This window comes from Miniopterus schreibersii (genome assembly GCF_964146895.1).
Source record: "Miniopterus schreibersii genome assembly, chromosome: 6".
In the NCBI taxonomy this organism is placed as follows: Eukaryota; Metazoa; Chordata; class Mammalia; order Chiroptera; family Miniopteridae; genus Miniopterus; species Miniopterus schreibersii.
The window spans coordinates 6,794,317-6,809,015 of NC_138107.1; the positions used below are offsets into that span (position 1 = coordinate 6,794,317).

General features: G+C 40.7%; 1 protein-coding gene across 2 annotated transcripts in view; it reads left to right on the plus strand.

Moving 5' to 3' along the window:
• Window positions 1-14,699, plus strand: part of BLTP3A (bridge-like lipid transfer protein family member 3A) — a 64,734-nt gene that overhangs the window by 31,347 nt on the left and 18,688 nt on the right. Inside the window, exons 5-9 of one of the 2 annotated variants that reach the window (XM_081141550.1) lie at window positions 3,949-4,138; window positions 4,447-4,587; window positions 5,004-5,174; window positions 5,825-6,017; window positions 14,502-14,588. In XM_081141550.1, coding sequence (XP_080997676.1) covers window positions 3,949-4,138; window positions 4,447-4,587; window positions 5,004-5,174; window positions 5,825-6,017; window positions 14,502-14,588 — 782 coding nt within the window. The remainder of the gene's footprint in view (window positions 1-3,948; window positions 4,139-4,446; window positions 4,588-5,003; window positions 5,175-5,824; window positions 6,018-14,501; window positions 14,589-14,699) is intronic. The other variant, XM_081141551.1, reaches the window with a different exon arrangement.

Here is a 14,699-nt window from a genome sequence, read left to right on the forward strand (position 1 = left end):
TTTTAGCTCTGAAGTATATTTCATTTCCTGGATGTACCTCAGTTTATCCATTCACCTACTGAAGGACACCTTGGTTGCTTTCAAATTTTGGCAATTATGAGTAAAGATGCTATAATTGCCCATGTGCAGGTTTTTTGTCTGGACATAAGTTTTCATCTCCTGTGAGTGAATATGAAGGAGCATAATTGCTAGAACGTATTGGCAAGAGTATATTTAGTTCTGGAAGAATCCGCCAAACTGTCTTCCACAGTGGCTATATCATTTTGCATTCCCACCAACAATCAGTGAGAGTTTCTGCCGCTGCATATCCTTGCTAGCATTTGATTTTGTCCGTGTTCTGGATCTTGGCCATTCTGATAGGTGTGTAGTGAAGTTTCACTGTTGTTTTAATTTACATTTCTCTGATGACAAGATGTGGAGCATCTTTTCATATGCCTGTTTGCCATTTGTGTATCTTTGGTGAGGTATCTAATAAGGTTTTTGGCCTGTTTGCTAATTGGGTTGTTTTCTTATTGTTGAGAATTAAGAGTTCTTTGTATATTTTGGATAAATAGTCTTTTATCCGACATGTCTTTTGCAAGTCTGTGGCTTGGCTTCTCTTTCTCTTGATACTGTCTTTTGCAGAACAGAAGTTTTTAATTTAACGAAGTCCAGCTTATTCATTATTTCTTTCATGGAACCTGCCTTTGGTGTTGTATCTAAAAAGGCATCACCATACCCAGGATCATCTAGATTTTTTTCCTATGCTATCTTCGAGAAGTTTTATATTAGATTGTTTTTAATTTTTAAATTGTTTTTAAATTTATTTTTTAACTATGTATAATTACATAATTCCAAAGTTAAAATTATTTTTAACTAAGTCAAATTACATAGTTCCAAAGTTAAAAGTATAAAACAAGGTATGTTATATGTATATATATTTCTTTTGCCCCCACTTCCTTACATAAAATGTAGCATACCATAAACACTTTGCACAGTGCTTTTGTTCTTTTAAAAGTATATCCTGGAGATCACTCCACAGAAGTTTATAGAGAAATGTTCCTTATTTCTTTTTGCACCTGTAGAATACTTTATTTTTATGTAATATTTTACACAGTATTTTAGTTATATTTTATAGAGTCATGGTAGTTATATAGCCAGTTCTCTGTTGATAGATATTTGAATTATTTCCAGGTTCTTTGCTGCTGGAAATAGTGCAGCAATAAATGACCTTGTTCATAAGTCACTTAGTATTTTGCCAGCATATTTTTGAAAACAGCTTTATTGAGATATCATTCACATACCATGGAATTCACCCATTTAAAGTGTACAGTTCAGTGGTTTTTAGTATATACACCAGGTTGTGCAGCCATCACCACAATCAATTTTAGAACATTTTTATCACCCAAAAAGAAACCCCATACCAATTAGCAGTCACTCCTCATTTTCCTTTGCCTTAGCCTTAGGCAGCCATTAATTACTTTCTGTGTCTATGCCTATCATTTCATGTAAATGGAGTCATATACTATGTGGTCTTTTGTGATTAGTTTCTTTCTTTTAGCATAATGTTTTCAAGGTTAAGCTATGCTGTAGCATGTATTAGAACTTTATTCCTTTTTATGACTGAATAATATTCTATTGTATGGCTATACCACATTTTATTTATATATATTCATCAGTGGATGGACATTTGGGTTATTTCTACTTTTTTTGCTAGCATATTTTGGGATAGATTCCAAGAAGTGGCATTTTCGGTCAAAGGGCAAATGCATGTATAATTTTTTAAAAATATATTTTTATTGATTTCAGAGAGAGGAAGGGAGGGAAAGAGAGAGATAGAAACATCAATGATGAGAGAGAGTCGTTGATCGGCTACCTCCTGCACACCTCCTGTTGGGGATGGAGCCGCAACCCGGGCATGTGCCCTGACTGGGAATAGAACCGAGATCTCCTGGATCCTAGTTGATGCTTAACAGCTGAGCCACACCGGCCTGGCTATATGTATAATTTTGATAGACATTGCTAAGTTCTCCTTTATAATGATTTTATGATTTTATGTTTCCACCAGCAGTTTGTAAGAGATCTTGTTTTTGCAGAGGCTTGCCAATAGAGGATATCGTTAAACTGTAGGAATTTTGCCTAATCTAATAGATGACACGTGGTATTTCAGCTATTTCAGTATAGTTTTTTTGATAAGTTGTATTGAAGTGGACAGATCATAAGTGTATAGCTCAGTGATTCTTTACGAAGTTAACACATTAAGAAACAGACTACTTCCAGTATCCCAGAAGGCTTCTGTGTCCTTTCTAGTCATACTCATCCCTAAGGGTAACTTTTATCCTGATTTTTAACACCATACATTAGTTTTGTTTATTTTATTATTATTATTTAATCCTCACCCGAGGATATGTTTATTAATTTTAGAGAAAGAAGAAGAGAGAGAGAGAGAGACTCTTGCCTCTCGTATGTGCCCTTACTGGGAATTGAATTCACAACCTTTTTTGGTGGACGAAACAACACTCCAACCAACTGAGCCACCTGGCCAAGGCTGGATTTTTTTCAATAAATTATGTACAGTACTTAAATGTGTTTTCTCTTCCATATGATTTTCTTGATATTTTCTAGCTTACTTTATTGTAAGAATACAGTATATGATACATATAAAATACAAAATGTGTTAATCAGCTGTTTATGTTACTGCTAAGGCTCCTGATCAACAGTAGTTAAGTTTTAGAGGGGGGAGTTGGAAGTTATACGTGGATTTTCGACTGCATGGGGGAGTCAGTGCCCCTCAGCGTTGTTCAAGGGTCAACTGCATATGTTTGTTTGTTTTAGTTTGTAATTTCCAGACCTTCCTTTTTTAAATAAAATATGTTTTTATTGATATCGGAGGAGAGGAGAGGGAGAGAGAGAGAAACATCAATGATGAGGGTAATTGATAGGCTGCCTCCTGCATGCCCCCTACTGGGGATCAAGTCCGAAACTGGGGCATGCGCCCTGACCAGGAATTGGACTGTGACCTCCTTGGTTTGTAGGTCAGTGCTCAACCACTGAGCCATGCAGGCCAGGCCTGCAGACCTTCTGTTCATCTCTCATAATGATAATTGATTTCACCTACATGTCAAGAATGTCTTTGTTTTCCACATCCAGAAGTACTTTAAAATGACCTTCATTCCTCTCCTTGCCATTTCCTGCCTTTCACTGTGGAAGTACAGCTATGGTCTTTGGAATATATTTGATAGGGTAAAGATGAGACTGTTCTTGATTAGATTTCGCAGTATTATACCTCTCGCTCACCTAGCTGTATTTCTTTCCTCTTTCCAGTACCTTTGCAGAGTATGCTCTGCCTTTGAAGATTTAGTGGAAACCTAGTGTTTACTTTCTCTAGTTATACCTTCCCTCACAGAAAATACTCAAATGTTTATTTCAGGTAATTTGTGGACTATAAAAAGATTTTTCAATTTATTCTTTGTAAGAGGAAGGAGATTGTTTCCAGGTAAACTCTTTTTCTTTTATTTCATTAAAAAAAATCCCATTAAGGCCCGGCTAGGCGTAGCTCAGCAGTTGAGCGTTGACCTAGGATCCAGGTGATCGGGGTTCAGTTCCCGGTCAGGGCACATGCCTGGGTTGTAGGCTCGATCCCCAGTCGGGGGCGTGCAGGAGGCAGCCAATCAATGACTCTCTCATCATTGATGTTTCTCTCTCTCTCTTCCTCTCCTTTCCTCTCTCTGAAATCAATAAAAAAAGAAAATCCCATTAAAAAGAGTACTGTATCATCATACAATTTTATTAGAAATTTAAATAATATTAGGAAGTAGAAATGGGAGGAGAGAAATAAAGAAAAAAACCATCCATAGTTCTAACACCCAGAGGTGGGCATTATTAACAGTCTTGTCTGATGTTTTCTAATACAAAGAGTGTGGATGGTTGCACATGATTCTGAACACTGGTCTGCCTCATTTGTTGTAGTGAGTATGGCTTTGCTGAGAAGGTGGTGGAGGGGATGTTCATCATCGTCAATTCCATCACCATCAAGATTCACTCCAAGGCCTTCCATGCTTCTTTTGAATTGTGGCAACTCCAGGGCTATAGTGTCAACCCCAACTGGCAGCAGAGTGACCTCCGCCTCACCCGCATCACCGACCCCCGCCGAGGAGAGGTGACAGCCCTAGCATTGCAAGGGTAGAGAATGGGGGGATATAAGTAGGACTGATTCTTAAAGGACAGTATTCCTGCATTGGGGGTTTCCTCAAATGATCCCCTATTCCTGGGAATGCAGGAATCTTTCTGTCCAGTGTTTTTGCTATATCCTTTCCTCAGTGGATCTCTGATCTACTGCCTTCTATTGGTAGCATCCCAACTGAGAATGGTGGGAGCCTCTGCCTTGCCAATCTCTTTCCCTTGGACTTCTGCCTTTTGGTTAATTTCATCCAAAGAATTAAAGGATTTTACTCTGTCTCCTTCCAGGTTTTAACATTTAAGGAAATAAGTTGGCAAACCCTTCGGATTGAGGCGGATGCCACAGACAGTGGTGATCAGGACCTAGTCACCACCCCACTGAGGCTTATTACCAACCAAGGCAGGATCCAAATAGCCCTCAAGAGAAGAGTGAGTGTGTTCTCTGACCTCAATAAAACTGCCATCGTCCATTCTCCTAGATAGCCTGGGAGTTGGTGTACCCTCTTTTCTTGATGTTATTAACCTCTGGAATGACAGTTGAAAGGGCAGGGCCTGCAATTCAGTGTTGCACAGTATCCACTAATAAGAGAGCATTTCCACTTCCCTGTCCTCTTAATTTTGGAAACCACAGTTTTTACCCGTATATAGGGACACTGACATAGACAACTTGCAGTTGTCTGTTGCTGCTCGAGTAGTTTTAAGAAATTGACTCTCCAAGGTGCTTGATACTTTCTTTTCAAGTCCTGGGGATTGAAACGCCATCTCTGAAATTAGTTGGGTGATGGTCACTTTCAGGAGTTGGATTGATGCAGGATGCTGAATATGTGTTCTTTTGACTCCTTCAGACCAAAGATTGCAATGTGGTGGCCTCCAAGCTGATGTTCCTTTTGGATGACCTGCTCTGGGTGCTAACTGACTCGCAGCTCAAGGCTATGATGAAGTATGCAGAGTCCCTGAGTGAGGCCATGGAGAAGTCAGCCCAGCAGAGAAAGAGCCTGGCCCCTGAACCTGTACAGGTGAGAGGCAAAACAGATACCCTTGGTGGGGCTGGGGAAATGGTAGCCCAACCTAAGTCTCACCAGTGTAGGCGGAGTCTAGACTATTTGGCATATTCGGGGAATTTTTCATTTACTTCTGGATGTGCATAGGCTTTGCCTCAGCCTCTGATTTATTAATTTATTCTGTTCATTGAGTGCCTCCAATGTGTTAGGTAACACTATCCTTGGAGCTCTCACTGTTTTGAAATAGGGACCATCAACAAGTTATTGCACTGTGATGTGATAAATGCTGTAACAGAGGAAAACTCTGTGCTGTAAGCACAGTGACAAGGCATCTAACTACCAGGGCTGAAAGAGGACGTTTGGGGAATATTCCTGAGGAGGTGATTTAGCGTCAGTCAGCTCAGCCCTGGGGGGTAAGAGCTTGTAGAGCAATTCAGACCTCAGAACAGTACTCTGACAGTTACTAGACTAATTGTAATTAGGCTTTTGGGAATTTGGGTAATTTCGGTGGGACAGACCTGAGTTACCAGGTGAACAGTTATGAGAGGGAAGGGAGGGCACCTTGCTGAATTGTGCTTTTCTTCAGAGTGGGCTAAAGCTTTAAAAAGCCTGCAGAGGAGTCTCTGAGGGTCCGGGCATCATGTTTTTTTCTCTGTCACATGTAGACCACCCCACCTGCTCCCAGTGCCCAGCAGTCCTGGGCCCAGGCATTTGGTGGCAGCCAGGGCAGCAGCAGCAACAGCAGCAACCGCCTCAGCCAGTACTTTGAGAAATTTGATGTGAAAGAGTCCTCCTACCATCTGCTCATCTCCCGTCTGGACCTGCACATTTGTGATGATAGCCAGTCCCGAGAGCCAGGTACCCCGTGAGGCCTGAGCCTGGGCAAAGCTTGGGGAGGAAGGTGCTTTTCTAGACACTGTGGAGCACTTTGGTTGGTTTTCCTCAATCACAGGCATCCTTGAGCCTCCGCCTTCCTCTGGTAGCTCTGTCTGTCAGTGTAAGCAGAGCTCTTCAGCCTTTAAGGTGCAATAGAACCTCCTGTAGTACTTGATAAAATACAGATGCCAGACTCTCCCCAGACCCCACTTAAATCAGAACCTTCAGGGGTACAGCCCTAGCAGCGCATACTTTATTTTATCTCCAAAAGCCCCTTGGGCAGTGCTGACCACTGATGTAAGCAATAGGAAAGAAAATTCAACTGTAGAAAACCTCAGCATTTTCAGATTTTTAAATCAGTTTAAATAATTATTATATGTAAATATGCTCTTCCCAAGCAGAGAGGTTATGCTGCGTTTTTGTCTTGCTTTTATGTTCATTACAGCAATTTCTCTTACATACACGTACACGTTTATTCAGAATGGAAAAGCAATTGACTTCTTTCCTTTGTGAGCCTTGGGGAGCTCACTGTAACTGCTTACTTAACCTCTTTGAGTTTCTTCATTTGTGAACTTGAGTTCAGTTACATCTTGTTTACCTCACAGGTTGTTGTCAGGCTCAAATGAGATACACACGGAATTTTGAGGACCTTGGTAGTAGGGAAATTTTCAGTATTATTATTCTGATGCCCATTTCTTCAATACTTTGTGTTTTTCCTCTGTACTTCCCTTTACCACCATTTCTTGGTTTTACATGCTCTCCTGTGGTAGATTTGTCTCTTGCCGCCTTATTTTCTCTGAAAGTTATGTTTGCCTTTATTTGAGAGAGAGAGAAAGGAAGGGAGAGGGAGATAGAAGAGAGAGAAACATTGATGTGAGAAACATCAATCAGTTGTCTCCCTCCCCGTACACTCCCTGACTGGGGATCAAACCCACGACCCTTTGGTCCATGGGTTGATGCTCCAACCAATTGAGCCACACTGGCTAGGGCTATATTTGCCTTTTAATGAGACCTACACTAACTTTCCCTGGGGAACCTACCTTTCCTTTTCTTCCCGATGCACCAAGCAGCAATCCCTCTCTTGTTTGCCTATTTCTTGGTCTTGAGGTTACTTCAGCTCTCCTCTACTCCCACTCAGAGAGCTGAAAGGAACAGTGGCAGCATTAAGATTGCTTTTGCGCCCAGCCGGGCGTGGCTCAGCGGTTGAGCGTCGACCTAGGATCCAGGCGATCGGGGTTCGATTCCCTGTCAGGGCACATGCCCGGGTTGCGGGCTCAATCAATGACTCTCTCATCATTGGTGTTTCTATCTCTCTCTCTCCCTCTCCTTTGCTCTCTCTGAAATCAATAAAGATATATATATATTAAAAAAAAAAAATTGCTTTTGCCACCTCAGGAAATAAATTATTGCCACTGGTTTGCCACCCATTCATTTTGGAAGTTCTGTGTTAAAACTATTATTATTTTATTTGATTGTTTCTTCCAAATGTTACTATAAAGGCTTTGGGTTTTTTGTTGTAGTTGTTTTGTTTTTAATCCTTTCAGAAGCCTTTATTAAGAATACATTATTGAGAGTTTCATCCTCTTGCTTGATGAGGGGTGTAGAGCACTATTCTCTCTTGTGCCAGGGCCCTGTAATCTACACTGTGACATGAATAACTGTGGCTTTCCCTGCAGCCCCCATGTATTTATAAAACTAAATTAATCTACTTGGTGGAATTTATGGAAGTTTTGGATGAGGTATTTTTAGATGGAGATAACTCCAGCCTACTATACCCAGGTGTGTGGTATATGACACTAAAGGAGCAAGAACAGGAAGAGTTCTTGAAACTTTGACTCTTGGATTTAGGGAGAAAGGGGAAGGAAGAACTAGGTGGTGCAGAAAGTGCTTTAAGATTTTCTCGAGTTGTTCTGTTCATGTGACTATTGGACACTCGAAATGTTGGCTGACCCAAATTGAGATGTGCTGCAAGTGTAATACACACATGGAATTTTGAAGATATAGTGCAAAAAGTACAGTGTAGAATACTTTGATGATTATTTTCATATTGATTACATGTTGAAATGATAATATTTTGGGTATATTGATTTAAATAATATGTAGTATTAAAATTAATTTCACTTTTTAAAAAAGCTTCTTTTTCATGTGGCTACTAGAAAATTTAAACTTACCTGTGTCCCACATTGTATTTCTGTTGGATAGTATTGCTTTATAACTCTGTCCAATATGGTAGCCACTAGCCACATATGATTATTTAAATTAAAATTAAACAAAATTAAATGAGTTTCTCATTTGCACCAGCCACATTTCAAGTACTCAATATTATCTGTAGACCAGAGAAGATGTCCATCATCACAGAAAGTTCTTTTGGACAGTGCTGCTGTAGAGACTCTTTGAAGGCTCCATTTACCTTCATTTTCATTAAGGGACACTATAGCCTGAGAGCTGGGTTCCCCGACTAACATGCTCATGTAGCCCTTGGTATCAGAGGTGAAATTACTGGAAACTGGGTGGGTCATTGGGGACAGTTTGGCTTGAGTTAGGGTACCACTGTCTCTCTCTCTTTTTTAATCCTCATTCGAGGATATGTTTTTATTGATTTTAGACAGAGGAATCGAACCCACAACCAAGGTATATGCCCTGACCGGGAGTTGAACCCACAGCCTTTTGGTACATGCGATGATGCTTTAACCAACTGAGCCACCTGGGCAGGGCAACACTGTCTCTTAAAATCAAACTGGATCTTTGACATGGGTCTTGGGGTGTTTTGTTTTTTTTTATTTGACACCAGAAACAAAGGCAACAAAAGCAAAAATAAACAGGTGGGACTACATCAAACTAAAAAGCATCTGCACAGCACAGGAAACCATCAACAAAATGAAAAGGCAACCTACCAAATGAGAGAAAATATTTGTAAATCACATATCTGATAAGGGGTAATATTCAAAACATAATACAACTCAATAGCAAAAAAAACCAATCCAATTAAACAGGGCAGAGGAGTTGAATAGACATTTTTCCAAAGAAGACATACAGATGGCCAACAGGTACATAAGAAGGTGTTCAACATTACTACTTATCAGGGAAATGCAAATCAAAATGACCATAAGGTATCACCTCACACCTGTTAGCATGGCTATTACCCAAAAGACAAGAAGTGAAGTGTTGGCGAGGTGTGGAGAAAAGGAATCCCTTGTGCCGTGTTGGTGGGAATGTAAATTGGTGCAGCCACTATGGAAAAGAGTATGGAGGTTCCTAAAAAAGTTAGAAATACAACTATACCATGTGACCCAGCAATCCCTCTTCTGGGTATTTAGCCAAAGGAAATGAAAATACTAACTCTAAAAGATATCTGCCTCCCCATGTTTATTGCAGCATTATTTACAATAACCAAGATACAGAAACAGCCTAAATGTACATTGATGGATGAATGGGTAAAGTGACCTAAATGTCCATTGGTGAATGAATGGATAAAGATACACACACATACACACACACACGCGCAGATATATACATACAATGAAATATTATTCAATCATAAAAAAGAAGGGAATTCTGCCATTTGTGACAACATGAATGGACCTTAAGGGCATTATTCTAAGTAAAATAAGTCAGAGAACGAAAAATACTGTATAACTTCCTTATATGTGGAATCTAAAAAACAAAAGAAATTGAACTTATGGATATTGCGCATAGTTTGGTGGTTTCCATAGGGAGGGGGACAAATGTATGAAGGGAGTCAAGAGGTACACACTTGTTATAAAGTAAATAGGTCATGGAGATAGAATGTACAGCGTGGTTACTATAGTTAATAATACTGTATTGTTATTCGAAAGTTAAGAGTAGATCTTAAAAGTTCTTATAACAAAAAAATTTTGTAACTGCATGGGGATGGATGTTAATTACACCTATTGCAATATATAAAAATGTCGAATTATTATGTTACACAACTGAAATCAATGTCAGTTATATCTCAATAAAAGAAATCAAACTGGAGCATCTCTCACTTCAAAGGCTTCAGAGTGGAGGTTGGTGGTTGATGGGAAAGAGGGTCACCTGACTCTTTTTAACCATTTTCCCTCAGAATAAGGCCTGTGAGCCAAACCTTGGCCTCTCTTAAAGCAAGGCTCTCCTTTCCCACCAGTTCATTGCAGAACTATCATTAGTCACTTATGCACACTATCATTTATGTCTCATATATAATTATGTGTTTAAAATTAAGTATGTTGGTGATTGGTAATTATATTTGGTTTCATTTCTAGACCCTGTTTTTATATGCTCTTGTAGCTTGTTCTTTTAGCTCTAAGTAACTCCAACAGAGGCAGCATGGCTGTGAAACCCCCTCCCTCCAATAGCCTAGCTCATGCATTTGAATTGGGATATTTCCCCCAAGCAGGTGAAAATCTACTCTTTTCTTTTAAACAGCTTTATCAAGATATAATTTACATACCATATAATTCACCCATTTAGAATATACAACTCATTGTTTTTTAGTGTGTTCATAGGGTTGCACCATCATCACTATAATCCAGTTTTAGAGCATTTTTGTCCCCCCTAAAAGGAATCCTGTATCCATTAACTGTCACTTCCCATTTCACAGCCGTAAGCAACAACTGATCTATTTTCTGTCTTAATATTTGCCTATTCTAGACATTGAAAATTGTTTCTTTGGTGGGGGGTAAAAAAAAATCTTACATATAACAATGGTTTGCAGTCCTCCAAGCTTCACCCTGTCTGACAAAATTTTATTCCTTAGTATTTAATTTCTCCTTGGTTTTTGCTTGGATGTCACTTGAGTAACATTGATGTTGAATTCATGAAAGGCACACAGAATGTATGGAAGATCAGTACTGCAAACTGTTGAATAGATGGCTGTGATTAGAGGACTTTCTTTCAATCCATTGCTTGATCTCAAAGTCGTATGGTAAGAGGTAGCCTGCACACACCTGCTGGCTGCCACTGGGTGGCTTGTCAGGGTTGTTTATGTTTGATCTTCAGTACTTTTGTGATTTGAGCTTTGAGAATTAAATCAAAATAGTTTATATTTTATTATTTAATTCTACAAATGTTATTCAACCCATCATTTAGTCAAGTGCTGAAAAGAAAAAATACTGACAATATATGAATGAATATCTAGCAGCTAGTTAAGTTAAAGATTATTTTTTCATATCAAGCAAAGGTTAAAAGCTAAGTTCATTTAATATATTTTTAATGAAATTAATTTAAAATTTTCAGCTGTTTTGTTTTTGCTAAAATAATTTTGAATGATTAAATATTTGATTATATTACTGTTATGTATTTATATAAATTGCAAATTTTCATATGTAATTTGATAAATTATAATTTATATAAGTAAATAAATCACATTAAAATTACTCAGCAGATATAAAGTTAAGTTAAAATTAGTTTAAATTTTTTTAATTTAACTTTTAAAAAAATTAAAAAAAAAAGTGTCTTTATTGATTTCAGAGAGAGGAAGGGGGAGAGGGGGAGAGAGAGATAGAAACATCAATGATGAGAGAGTCATTGATTGGCTGCCTCCTGCACGCCCCCGACTGGGGATCAAGCCCGCAACCTGGGCATGTGTCCTGCCCGGGAATCAAACCCCGATCGCCTGGATCCTAGGTCGACACTCAACCGCTGAGCCCCGCCCGGCCAGGCTTAATTTAACTTTTTAAGTTAACAAAATTTAGTCTTTCTTAACCTTGCATTGAATAACAGGCAAAGCTTTACACTTACTTTTTTTATGTATAGAGCACAGATAGACATATAGTACATAAGAAGATATACAGTATATCTGAGGTATTAAAATTTCATGGAGGGGGCAATTAGGAAAAAATGCATAAAAAGATCCCTTAGAGTAATTATGAAAAAAAAGACTGAGCAGTAGGAACGCTGGTATAGGTGTATCTCTTGGTAGGGTGTTGATTAGTCCAGAACTTGTGAGGTCTAGATTGGATGGAAAAGACCCTCTGGTTGTAGGTGTACCAGCTTATACCTGGAGGATCTCATGGTACTTCCCTTCATTCTAGTAAGGGACAGGGTAGGTCAGATAATACATATATGTAGAATAGTCCCTCCTCTTACAGTTCTTAGGGTCTAGTTGAAGAGATAAGTGTTTTGAACTCCGTATCTAGTGGATTGCTCGTCTTCATTTTGTTTTGTTCTTTTCTGGAGATTTGTTCTGTTTTTTCATTTGGGACATGTTTCTTTTGTCTACTCATTTCAGCAACTTCCCTGTGTTTGTTTCTATGTATTAAACAGAGCTGCTATGTCTCCTGGGGCTTGGTAGAGTGGCCTAATATGGTAGGTGTCCTATAGGGTCCAGTGGCACAGCCTCCCTGATCACCTAAGCTGAGCACTCCAGGTGTGCCTCCTTTCCCTCCCTTGGGCTGTGTACACCCTCCTGTTGTAGTTGAGGCTTGATTGCTGTTGGCACATCAATGTGAGGGATTTACCCCTAGGCCAGTTGGCTGCAAGGCCTGGCTGGCTGTCACCACAGACCACCATGGAGGATCAGTTGTGTAGGGGCCCACCCCACAGAGCAGGGCTTACTTCAGTGGGACTGTGGTGCCTGCTGAGTCCGCCCCCTTGAGTGTGTCACTGTGGAGGTGGTTGGGTGGTGCTTTGATGTGGTCCGAAGTTGTCAACCAGGCTGGGGGGGCCTCCCGGAGGTGCAGGCAAGATCAGTCACCACCTGTATTCTGCCCTGGGCCACAAGGTTTGAGCTACAGAGAGATCTGCAGATGGCTGCTACTTGTGCTAGGCTTGGAGATGCCCAGGAGAGGCCAACCTGTGGACCAAGGCTGGCTGCCACTAGTGACGGGCCTGGGACCACTTAGGGAGAGGTACTGGGCACAATGAGGCCAGATGCTGCTTGTTTCAGAGATTTTAGGAAAGTGAAGCATGAGCCAAGACAGGCCATTCATATGGAAAAGCCACTGCAAACAGCTTGGGTGGTCCGGCAAGTTTGTTGGGGCTGGGTCTCAGGGAATCAACAGTTCGGGGCAATGGTGATAGCAGGGTTGATGGAGACTCAGATATGACACCCGCCTGCCAGTCTGTGGGGCGGGCTCATCAAAGGAATAATGGTCTCTGCCAGCACTTCTGTCTGGGAGAAAGCTGTCCCCCAGCTCTTGCGCTGATGCCAGATAGTTCAGTTCCTCCCCAAATGTCCCTGGTACCTTTTGAGCTGCTGTCCCAGCGCTGGAGTTCAGAGCTAGTGAGTCAGAGTAAGTCCGTGCGTGGGTCCGTTAAGAGGAACTGCCTGGGACTCCCTGTCATTCAGCCACAATCCCTGCTGGTTTTAATAGCCAGAAGTTATGGGGACGTCCCTTCCTGGCACTGGAACCCTAGACTAGGGGTCTTGGTGTGGGGCTGGGTCCCCTAGCTCCTCAGGGGGTCTTTTGCAGTGGAGATATCCCTCCTGATATTTAATCACCACACGTGGGTGTGCGACCAGCCCGTTCCACATCTCTGCTTCTGCCAGTCTCGATGTGGCTTCTTTAAATCCCTAGTTGTAGGACTTCTATTCAGCTGGGTTTCAGGCAGTTCTGAATGATGTTGTTCTGTAGTTTAGTTGTAATTTTGATTGTGGGAGGAGGCGAGCACTGCATTTTTCTACTCCAGCATCTTGACTGGAAGTCAATATAATAATTGTCTTATTGTAAAAGTTCCAACTTAACTACAATATTCTGTATGTTTATTTTACAATGTTCTTGTTAGTGTACTATTTTTAGTATTCCATGGTATTTTGTATGTACAGTGTTAACACAGTTTTCTCTATGAGGCCAGGATATGAAAGGAAATAATATGGGTCCTGTTTTGGGGGGAATCTGCCTTATGCCTCTCCAGGTATTGTGCTGAGGGACAGTACTACAAGTATTGTTAGGTTTGGGGAATTAATCAATCAGTCAAGGTTGGTAGAATATGTCTAAGGGAGACCTAGGATTGGAACTCCTGAATCCTGAGTTTTGCAGTTTCTTTTGCCTTTCTGGAAACTTGGCAGCTATTTATAGAAACAGTGGAATATACTTTTCTTTGGATCTTTTAGAGCATGTCCATTGACTGTTGTAACTCAAAGAGGAGGGACTCAGTCTTGAAAATCACCTGACGTCATGTGTATCAGATCCTGAAGAGAACATTTTTTTTTTTAAATTCTCACGCGAGGATATTCTTTCCATTGCTTTTTAGAGAGAGTGGAGGGGGGGGAGAGAAATATCAATGTGAGAGAAACACATCAATTGGTTGCCTCCCACATGCACCCTGACCGGGGCTGGGCATTGAGTCTGCAACCAAGGTACGTGCCCTTGGCTGGAATCGAACCCGGAACCCTTCAGTTTGAGGGCCAACACTCTAACCACTGAGGAAAATTGGCTAGGGCCTGAAGAGAACTTTAATGCTTCAAGAGGTGTTTAGGCTTCTTTGTTCCTCCTGTTGCTAGTCACTTTTATTTTTCTTTTATAGGTGTCTCTGCAAACAGACTCATGGATGGTGCCATGCAGCTTACTTTCCGCAAAATGGCATTTGACTATTACCCCTTCCACTGGGCAGGTATGGGAATTCTGAATGGGGGCAGTTCTACCATGGCCCAGGTATTCAGCGCAGATTCCTGGGTTCATCCCTGACTGCCCTGCAGGACTGTGTGAGGGCTTGCAGCACATG